The sequence below is a fragment of the Opisthorchis viverrini genome (genome assembly GCF_000715545.1).
Source record: "Opisthorchis viverrini unplaced genomic scaffold opera_v5_350, whole genome shotgun sequence".
In the NCBI taxonomy this organism is placed as follows: domain Eukaryota; kingdom Metazoa; phylum Platyhelminthes; class Trematoda; order Opisthorchiida; family Opisthorchiidae; genus Opisthorchis; species Opisthorchis viverrini.
The window spans coordinates 456,620-468,285 of record NW_008752010.1 but is presented as its reverse complement, the minus strand read 5'-3'; the positions used below and the strand labels follow the sequence as shown (position 1 = coordinate 468,285).

At 41.8% G+C, this 11,666-nt stretch overlaps 1 protein-coding gene across 1 annotated transcript; it reads right to left on the bottom strand.

Annotated features, from left to right (window-relative positions):
• Window positions 1-1,249: 1,249 nt before the first annotated feature.
• Window positions 1,250-3,151, bottom strand: T265_10302 (hypothetical protein; the record flags this gene model as incomplete). Its single annotated transcript, XM_009176629.1, has 1 exon — window positions 1,250-3,151. The coding sequence occupies one exon, from the start codon at window positions 3,149-3,151 to the stop codon at window positions 1,250-1,252; it is 1,902 nt and encodes a 633-aa protein (XP_009174893.1).
• Window positions 3,152-11,666: the final 8,515 nt, after the last annotated feature.

Genomic DNA, 11,666 nt, shown 5'->3' with positions numbered 1-11,666 from the left:
GGTGGAATGTTGCAAATATGTCTTGAGAGCACCACACTTCTCAACAGAGCAGTTTTCCGAAAACGAAAAATCACATCTCAAATCAGTGGTCTACCAAGTGAACAAAATCACGGTTTTTTTAAAGAGACTTGAAGTTTAATTTTCGGGTTGGGTTTATCTCGAGTTCTTCCAAATGCCGGCACTTCTTAAAGGGAAAGCGGCTCACTTATTTCGAAGTTCACGCACAGCAGCAATTTCAATTTTTTAGCCCATTTATATGGGCCCAAATAAAAGATTTGGCACATCAAAGCATGCCTTTGACTTCGTATTTGACGTCAGTAGGTTTCGCAAATGTATTAGGGTGCTTGTTTGAAGATCCGGAACGTGACTAATGTAAGTTACTGAAGTTGGAACAGCATAGAAAGGCCTAAATACAAAAGGTGTTCATATCACTGATTTTTCCAAATCTTGAATGCTTCGGACACGATGAACTTGTGAGCCTTAAAAAGGAAGCGCGTAACCTTGTGTTTGTTGTTCGAAGGGAAGGGTCTCTTCGAATTGATTGCGCGTTCTTGTCTTGAAATTGGAACTTAAAGTCGGACCAGAAGAGCTAATTAACCTAAACTGAACGATTTCGTCCTTACCTAGAAAACGAATGTTCCCTGTACACGTGCAAAACCACCTTATGCATGTAAGCATGCCAATTTTCCCAGACTCCTACATGGTTGATGAGTCCTTCAAACCTGCGGTGACATCAACTAAGCCAAGAAGTGGAAGAAACCGTGATCGATATTACTCGATACTCCTTAGTATACTTGGCAGTACTTATACTAGATGGTACAAGCTAGCACTAAGTAGTACATGGTGTCTTGGATTTGTGATGCAGAACACTGAAGAACTCACAAAGCTTCATCTACGCAAATCGGGTGCTCCGAGAAACAACCGCCAATCCATTGGGAGGAAAATAAGATATAGTTTACAAAGCTAGCAAGCAGGAACAAGCGTCTAATTTTACCTTGTATTTGAAAGCGATGAATTATTTTACATCGGTTCCATAAAATAAAAATTAATATCTCTCAAAAACGGAAAAGAAGTGATAAAATCTATTTACCTGTTCATCAGTAATGTAAAAGTTCCTTGTATGTTTCATTACATCTGTCCTTACAATCACATCCGAATTATTCGGTCATTCGGGTCAACAACAGAATGCGCAGATAAGTCAGCTGTTCCTCACAGGGTAGCAAGTTCGTTTTAGTTTGATAACCCATTGTTAATCAGATTTAGAGCAAACCTCATCGTTCTGTGGTGTGCCCTCTACCGAGTATGTAAGCTGCGTCAGTGGGATCGTGATGATCTTGTTTTCCAGGACGCTATTGTTTGTTGTAATTGTTGTTTCCAAATTGGTATGCATTTCATTCCCTCTTTTCATCCGGTTACGCTGAACATAGAACAAGTACAAGAACTCCATTAGCTCGACAATAAAGGCCGCCGTCAGTCCGATAGTGAGTGAACATAAACCACCAACGCGACTTACTAAGACATATAGACTAAGCACAAGGTTTTCATTCTCTTCCACTGTATTGCGCGATTTGCGACGAAGCACAATATAGGCAAAATCCTCTCCGTCTAAATCCAACTTTTCCGGGGGCCATTTTGGCATCTCAGCATATACATCGGACCCATTCCCAAGGCGCATCAATTCGCCGTGACTCGGTATGTGAGTAAGATTATCATAGGTGAGATATAACTTCCAGCGTTCAAATTCCGCTTGTGCGGTTACGTTCAAATCCGGATGCATTTCCTTCAGCTTCAGCAGGCTTTCTGATGCTTGATTCTGCACCCGGAGCCAGTACAATTGCCAAGGATAGCCACGCCATTTGGTGATTGAGGTAGTGCTGGGATATACATAGTAGTTACATCTGGGAAGACATTTCGTTCCGTCGTATTTTCGCTTTACACTGATGTCCAGATACTTAGCCAAGCATTCCAACCGTTTTACAAAAGCAGTCTGGTTATAGTCAGGCCAAATCTGACCACAATATGGCAAAGATTTTGTTGGTAGCGACAGCCGTGGATACATCACATAAATGCAGTGACAGTTATTGATAATCTCCAGTTGCTGTTGCACCAGCAAACAGTCTTCATGCGTATAGTTAAACATGGTTTCCAGATCCCTAAACCGGTGCGTCTCATTTGGTTGAATACACGGTCGCCTGGGTGTGCTCAGCACATTCCATCGATGTGGCTCATAATTGATTTCATTGAGTTTCCCAGGCTCCACATGGATCCCATTTCTCTCCAAGTCGGGCATCGTGCCTGGTTCGTGAACGACAATGCGCATTCCTCTGGCTTGCTCGAATATGTCAGGGAAAAATGCGGCCTGCGGTGGGACATCTCGATCTCTGGGGCCCATACTTACAACTAGAGTGAAGAAGCTTGTTTCTATTGCTTTTTGCATATCACTTGGCTCAAAAGTGTAACAATTCATGTACTGATGATGTGAGAATCGACGAAGCATATATCCGGGCAATATAGTACAATTGTCTTCGAACGTAAACGTGTGTTCAAAGCTTCGCATGCAACTGAGAAATATGGATGGAGAATGTCCCAGTTGAATGACTTTATCATAGTCCAGATTCTGATAGTATACACTCAACGTATCATATCCCCATATGGAACTGGCCGATTCTATATCGTTCTTCTGAAGAGCATCCAGAACCAATTTGCGCATATATCTGTTGTACTCGGCCGGTGATAGAATATCATTTTGATTCCACAACTCATAGGCCCGATAGGAAAAGGGAGGTTGATGACATACCGTGAGAGAGGGAAAAGGTGAGTCGTCATCCAATCGGAGCTGAGTTCGCACACTGACATCATAGCACAAGAAATCTTTGATCAATAGCGCTGTGGCGGAAATCAATAAGCAGGTCATACTTAACACAAATATCAGCCAAATACCACGCAGAAATTGTGGCCCTGTATGCAGTTTGGACATGCCACGTACAGAGGTACATTTGCAGAACAACTGAAAGGCTTCTCCTGAGGGGCAAAAACTTTTTTTGGATTTTGGACTGCATTGACGCTGGATGATAGGTTTTGTTTCGACTCCAACGCCCGCGTGTTCCGGAGAAATAGGTAGTACATTGCTGTCTTCGTTGGTGTTTTTCATAGTGACTGGTCTGAACACCATTCAATACATCAGTTCATTTCATCAATTATAATACGTTTGCTTACACTCTTAAATATGCACGTAGTATACGGGCGACTGAAAGATAATCAACCAATCAAATTCTTCAAAATGAACCAATGGGAAAATAAGGTTGCTAGCGTTGCCTCTGCCCACCTTGAATAGTGAGACGGGGGTTAGTGGTCTATAAAGTTCGAAGAAAATAATTCCAGGAGTAAGGTACATGTACCATTATCACGATAACAGAGATCTTGTTCTGTGGGTAAACCAGGTCTACGCAAAGCCGAGAAGCATTGTAGACTTGCTTCCTTTTTGTTGGCAATCACCAGCAGTGCGCACCTCGTGAAACTGTCTTGTTAACGTGAGAATTAATCACACTGTCGATCGGCCGCTCTTGGTCAAATGCTTAAGTGTTCAACCATTGGACGGTTGTTCATTGCTTCGAAACACTGATTTTGTGGAATGCACGCTGCTGGTTAGCCTAAACAAGGATAAAACAGCTGTAAAGGACTCCCCGGTTATTCAGAGTAGGTTGGTTTGGCTAACAGAATGTAATCTCGTGTGAAATTTACCGAGCCCCCTCACATCACCCGCAATTACATATCGGCGTTTCCGTGGCCGATATCAGAAATAGCCGGGAAGTCCATGCTGATAGATCAAAATATTGAATGCGACAAATGACGTGCCACCGTAAGTCTGTTTCTAGTTTCTAAAGGACAAACCGGTGAATGAAATTTTCAGAAAAAGAGAGAAGTAAAGTGGTCCGTTGGAGCAAGCTAATCTCAATTTATAAGAATGATACCGATGAAGTTGGCTTCATGTAAGGTAACTTTTAACAGTTTATGTGCACGTGACCTTCGTTTAAACAGTCACTCTCCTGAATACACGACACAGTGCCAGATATATACAATACACAATTGATCCTTATTGTGCACATGTTACTGAGACCGCGTCCGTCCCGATATGGTCACTTAGGGTGCTGTGACCTGCATATATTCAGACATGAGAGCAGGCCTAATCATTTTACGGAATGTCGGTCCACAAAAAGGTAAGGGTAATCGTGTCAATGATTTCGCTTTGAATGATGGAAGGATCTATAAACTGGGAAATGTTTGGGAAGTCTTCGTTTCAGAGAGGTTTGGAAAATAATCGGTGGATTGATTTGCAAATGAGTGTATCTCTCAAAAAAGTCCAATTTAGGTTCAACTAGAACATAAGGTTGACAAAACTTCGGAGACTGAGGCTACCTGATGAGCCCAAGAAGGGTAAAACCGGTCGTGGGTTGTCGAAGAGTTTTCGGCATACTTGTGAGTAGTTTTCGTTATGAAAATCGGTGAATTTATTGCTGAGCAACGTTTCGCTTTTTACAAAAAAAACTTCGTCAGACCAAGTAAGTAAGTAAGTTGATTGGGTTTTAAGCCAGTCAGGGAACCAATCCGTGAGAGTTCTTATAACTAGCCGACTTGATCGGTGCTGGATGCTCAGTCTGATGATCCTGGTTACTGCGGATGACTAACATTTAAGATAGATTGGTTAGGGGGAGGATTTATCTTCATGTTGAATCCGAATTTTTTCGCCCTTGCTTTTCCAGTCTAAGACACCTTGATGGAAAATTCCTCTTGGGGTCGTTCACAGATTTCGCTCACCTGTGTTCGTCAAAGGGTGCCGGGGCAATTGGTCTTGGAATGGGGGGTGGTTAATTGGATCTAATTCTACTCGGAACGTTGCTCAGCAATAAATCCACCGATTGTTTACCAAACCTATCTGAGTTGAAAGGAAGGATCTAAAGTTCACCAAGGAAAATAGGGCATTCGTGAACACGAGGATATTCAATTTGACTAAAATAAGATTTCTGACAGATTTGGTCCGTCCGGCCTGCCTATGAACAAACCTGTCTGAACAGCTTAAAATTAGGTCATATAGGTATTCTCGAGATATCAAACTCGATGCTGTTCTAAACAGAGCGGGGTTGTAAAAGATTGTTTACAAGGGATGTCTACAAGTACCGCACGAAGACCATCTTTCAAGAGTGGAAAATTCAGGTGGTAATTGCAGCATTACTGTAGTAAATGGTCAAGAATAACAGCCTATTTCTAACAAAAATGTGGCCTTACCGGATGCCACAATGAAACTAATAGTGATAACATTATTTTGGAAAAAATGAGCTTTCCAGGGAGACTAAATAAATAATTATGCTAACATTTCTCCAAATGAAATCGAAACTGAAATTCCGCTCAGAATTTGGTGTTACACAGTCCCCTACTGCCCCAAATCGAGACCACAGTATAACACTTCGGTTTTTATTTAGTCTTTTGTGAACTCGGTGCAATTTTAATTTTTCTCGTAGAAAAATCACAGAAGGATACTTCTTTTTTGAGTTCAGAAATATTAACCCCGAAAGTTTGCACGTCAGTGCAGCGCAACGCATGGTTGGCCGGATGAAACTACGATAGACAAGCAACTGGGCTGTATCGCATGACTGGATGTTAAGACCGAACTTATTAGGCAGTCAGGCGAAACAGTACAGAGGGCAACAAGGAGCTGCAGATTCCTTGCCGTCAACGTCACCAGTTCACGTTTTTGGGTTAATAGATTGCCTGACGTTAGACGCCAGTTTGATTGCTGTGGTTCATTATGATCTTTCCCCTTTCAGATCCGTTACAAAAATTGCATTACTAGGGAGGTTAACAAACGATTCCAAAGCTATCAAGTTTGCTTCAGAAAGATTGCAACTGATCCTAACTTCTGTCTTTCTTGAGTGCACAGAACGAGGTTGCTGGCGCCGACAAAACTGCGCAAACAGATAAAGTTATGTGAGGCGTAAACGAGACTACTTCCAAGACCTTAACATTCGCTCACATTTGGTGAATCGCCTTACTCGAATGTCAATCTGAATAAAGCTCACAAATGTCTAGTCTAGCTGTTAATCCTTACCCATAGTAAGATAGGCACCATGATGCGTTGCCTCCTGTTATTCGAATGAACCCGTCGCACAAGGTTGTCTCATCTTTTGCATGAAACCATACTCGAGATGCCGCAACATACTGTTTAGGTAGAACACAATACCCATGGGATCCCAAAGTCCACACCGACTCAAAGGCACGTGTTTACAAGATGTTGACTTAAGCAACACGTCCAATGACAAGGTCAAAGGACAATTTATGTACAGGTCAAAAACAAGAAAGGAGGTATAGGTGCAAGGCCAAACTAACAAAAGTGAGGAATCGCGTTGTACAACATAAAAAAATAGGAGAAAGAAATCAACACTACATTCCGATCGCAAGAGAATAGGTTACCAATGGGACTAAGATCCAAGACACGCTTATTCAGTCACACTGGATGGTTGGTGTTTAGAACTCCCCATGAGCATTTAGCGACTGCGACTTCAACCTTCTCTTACCACACTGGCCTCGCACAAATTTATAAGGGATTTGCACGGACAATTTGGTGGCAAGTCTGAGAGGACTGTTTGGCCGAGTTACATTGCCGCTACGACTGGTAAACAGTAATCAACTTATGGTATTATTATATGGCTGAAGAATATGGTCACAATCATGGTTTGAGGGCTGAAGATAGTATCTCAGAACACACAGTCATTAGACACCGTTACAGCCTTTAGACGTCATCAGGAGAGCCTGGAATTGGTAAGCTGGATACTCTGGCAAACGGTTTCAAGCTCTTTCCCACCGAAATACGCACGCATCGGTCGGTCAGAAGACCCTATTGAACTACCTTGGACATGGGTGATGGGTACACGTTTCTGTCAAGAAAACCTTGAAATAACCAAAAATCGTCTATCCGATCTCTTGTCTGAACCAAATGACTGAAAATAAATACGGAGTTTCTGGTGTGTTTGAGCGTCCGGGGATATAACCGCATCCACAATATGGGCACAAGTCATTCCTGAGCAACCATTATGCTAAACAAAGTATTCAGAATTTTCCGTTTTTTCGTGGGTAAAAAGGCACATTTCGTGGTATAAACTCACGGTAACGGTAATGCTTCTCCACTTGATAAGCACGTGATCGTGTATACTACTGGTGAAAGCGGTGAGTAGTATCTGCTTGAGGCTTCGAACATCAATATCGCAGATAGCCGATAACTGAGGTAGGATTTAGTAATTCCTTTGAACGTGCTTTCTGTTACGTCAAATTCCAGAAATGTTCAGAAATACTTCCAAAAACATCATACTTCTCAAAATTCATGCAAACGGGTCTTGCGCTTCTCGTTCGATTTCCCGTACTCGCTTTGTTCGGGTTCCGCACTAAGTAGTCTTTCGTTTGAACGGGTTGATTCCTCCATCCGACAATTTCATTTCATATATTGCACAAACGTACAATACAAGACAGCCCCCAGCCGGATACTTAAGAATTCGTTGCACTTGTTGTGCGTTCTTATATTTTATGGGAACGCTATTGTGTGAATGTTCTGTAGAACAGCCATTTTAGATTGAGGTATTCTATGGTGGAGTGAGTGAAGAGAGACATAAAAATACCATTAAAACAAATCAGTTTGGATAAGAAAGTCTTCCAAATCTGGGAATAGACACATGTTGTGTTCACACACATTCGTGATATTTTCACTCCTTTACTGGGACGGTAACATGGATACTTGCTTCGCATAGCCCAAAACGAGGACACCACTTTGTTCGTTACTTTTCCATTTTTGAATTAGCTTACTACAGTGTGCTCAAGGAACATGTGAAGACAGCACCAATCAGTGAAGCTGATTAAACCACGTTTCATTATACTTCTGCTGCTTTTGCGACCTATAAAACTGTTATGCATGTGTTAGTTAAGCTGTTTGGTGTTCCTCTTTGAACTGGACTCGAACCACAAATATCTAACAATTGGGCATAGTTATTACTTGGTGTTCTGTAAAACTTTCGTCCCAAAAATTCGTATACGTCTTGTAATTTGTGCTTTACTGTTATATCTAACTGCTTCTTCCACTCCAATGCCTGGTGACAGAGAACAACTCACCGAAAAGGGTACACAACAACTTTGTTCCAAATAAGCTAGTGCATGTGAGTGCATAAGTTGTAACGGCCCCACGCTATTTAAAGATGAATTTCTGACATTGATTCAGGCTGTTTTATAGGCGTTTGGTGAACACCCATAAACATCGATTATGCTTCTATGAAATGTCTGAACGCTGATCACGTTCGGTCGGGTTTTTTTTATCATGCATGAACACTCATCGGCTTTTGCTGAGTTGGTTGAATGGCCTGGATGCTTGCCGGTTTTCCTTTTAAAATTTTGGTGGATTTTTTTGAGTTTTAGTAGGTTCCGGGCACCCTGGGGTTACTTTCACGAATCTGACCTTCCTGAAGTTTACTAAAAGATTTTATGCAATACTGTGAAAAAAGCTGAAGAATATTAAAACTGAGTCAAATATTAACATGAAATAATCTGTTGAACAAGGGATCAATTACAATGACTGTGTTTCATTTGACCGCGAGATTTTACCTGACTGTAGAGAGAGAGCTGCGGGCGTCTGTCGTTAGGCCTTCGATAATCAGGTTGTTGACTGCTATTTTGTTCTAATTAACGATCCCAGAAGACCTGACCTAGTAGTGGTTCTAGTTGAACACGGGTTTACTACATATCACCCCGTTTTAAAGCACTGTGCAAGCCTCATCTATGCTCGAGTCGTTTTAGCCACAATGAACGTGTTCTCTTAAGAAAAGCCATCCAAAAGCTCCGCTAATTTCTCCTTGTTGTTTCAACAATTGTTGGTGCTTGCTCTATTCACGATGAAGTCGGTTCATTTCACTTGGCAGACATCTCTTCTCTGGAGTGTAAAATGACTGAAGGTGTAGAAAACTGCGTCCCAAAATTGTGAACATTAATCACTTTGAGAAGCATCAAAGTCCCCCTAACATATGCATATTCGACCTCTAAGAGCAACGTTAGGTTAGAAGAGAAATGATGATATGATCTATTTTGGTCAGCACTGACTGTGTTTAAAAAATCAATCTCAGCTGAACACGAGGTTCCAACGCAATACAGAGAAGTTGAGTGCTGAAAGTCAGGAAATAGCACAAAAGTCCTCACACTGGTGATCACCCCCCATCATTCGACATAAAACTAACCATAAACCACCGTCTGTTTTTACGAAGAAGGTCCTTGCTAAGCGACTTACATTTATTAAGAGATAGATCTACGAAACCTGTTAACAGTAAATATTCTCCGACAAATTGTTCTTTCCCGTTTTATCCTTTTCCACAGCCGTCAGAATTTTCTGACTTTATGAAGACGGGAATTTTGTTATGATTCAACCGGATAAGGATAGTGGTTTTTACGATTACCCTAATGGGTTGAATTCGCGCAGCTAATTCTGTTTGGGGGTACACTCAACCTCAGGTACATTACACGTTTTGGATTTTGTGATTCCACAACAAAGGAGGAAAACACAAAACACCGGAGGACAGCTAATGATATCACATCGTAGTCGGTAATAGGCGCTTTGTTCACAAATGGCAGCCAAAACGACAGCCCAAAGTGATAGATTTGACAGACTTCCAGAAATTGGATATCCAGCTGGTTCGAACCAGCTGGACGTAAGGAAACAATTAAAAAACACAGAAAAATGTGGAGTGCCAGTCAAACATCCAAAAAGCCTAGTAAAGGTACTAAATAAGATGCATGAAATGGACTTTGAGAAAGTCCAATTTTTGGGCTAGAAAGTCTCGCTGATTGGTTTTCTGTCAAGCCTAAAAGCTTTTCGGTTTTCTCGACTCATTCGCTGGAGTGTCAATGGAAGGTCGCCGGGCAATAAGTTCGTTGAATACTTACCCAGCCTTCCTGAAGTCACTACATTCATTATACGGAAGCAATTTTTCGTCTGCTTATCGTGTAGTCATTAAATTTATGGTGTGTGCCAATGTACAACGCTCTCGGGTTTTGGTTTTAAACCGATGTGCATTCCACATTCACTGGTTGATACTTTTTGTGTGTGAAACTCTTATCCGGTCTGCTACAAATATTCGGTAATTCTTTACTTGAGTAAAACTACTCAAAAGACTGGTGAAAAGCTCAACAAACCAAGACCGGATGCGCTCCTTTTTTCGACTAAGTAGGTGAATGCTATCCTTGGTGATTCTGAATTTCGCTCCGTTTGACACTCTCGGACTACAAAAACAGAAATCACCTCATTGCGTCCCTCGGTTTTTATTATCTCTCTTGTCTTACAGAAGCGAATAGACGAAACGGATAGACCCGAATGATGTCACTCCCACTGGACTGTGCCGTCGTTCTTCAACCGCAGCCAAACTTTCAGCCACAACTGCACTTTTGCACCAGCCGAGATGACTGGGATCTTTGATTCAGCCTTTGCGAATTCTACAGTGAAAACAGGCCATACACAAGCTGATGCAGTGGAGGCTGAACCTAGTTGTTTGCGGAACTGCGGACAACTGCAACCAACACTACTCGACTGTGCTGTCACTCGAGAATCTACAAATAATTTCGCATAGCACCGAAAGAATAGAGACGATAGGAATTGGCAAATCACGCTGCACTGGCTACAACTAACGGGTTTAAAACAAAAGTGGTTAAATGAGAGTAAGGGATCCCCAACGTCTAAGGTTTGCCTATGCCCTATATCTTTATCACGGAAGTCGAACTAAAAAGGGTTAAGTTTAAGCGGTAAACTGTTTTGCGAACGCAGTTGCACTATTTGAAGAGGACGGGTTAGAAACTTTAGCATGTTGGACAAAGTCCAAAAATAAGAGACGGATAAATTTTGCGTAGATTTTTGGTGCTCGTCAAAATTTAAAAGCAAATTCTGGGACTCGGATCAGCAAACCAAATACGGTTGCTACGGGAATGCGGGCGCGGTTGACCAAATCAACCTCTGAAGAAAATCAGTCGCATTCACGATCAACTAACGCCCTATACAAGGCAGATCAAACGGAAAACTCGTGTCTGTTAAGCACACAATGACTCTGAATAATGTTCATTTATGCCCTCTTCTTTGTAGATGGAGGAAGGGCGGTATATTCAACACAGCAATTCGATCTCGTATTTATACAAATTGAAATGGCTGCATCCTAATTCCGGCGCGTCCCATGAACTGTGCAAACTGTATTTATAATCAGCGTTAGTGTTGACGAGATACATGTAGGAGTAGCATAGGTGCAGTTTCGTAGGGTTCGCTGTAAGGCTTATCAGGCCTAAGCTTTTCTGCCATTACCATGATCGTATGCCAATCCACGTCGTCTCAAGTACTTATTAACTTGTGGTAATATTCCTCCCAATACTCAAGCCCGATTCAGGAAATTAATTGAAGGCCGTCAGCGTCAACAATATATACTGTTTGAATGGATACTGCTAATAAATACTATTTATGACAAGGATTTGTTTGGCAGTACTAGATTTCCTCATTTGTTCTTTGTGTTGAATCGCTTGATACTCCAGATCAGTTGCAGCCCATAGTTCGTTGTCAGTAGGCCTATACAATTCTTGGCAGCTGCAGAATTTTCGTTGACACTAAA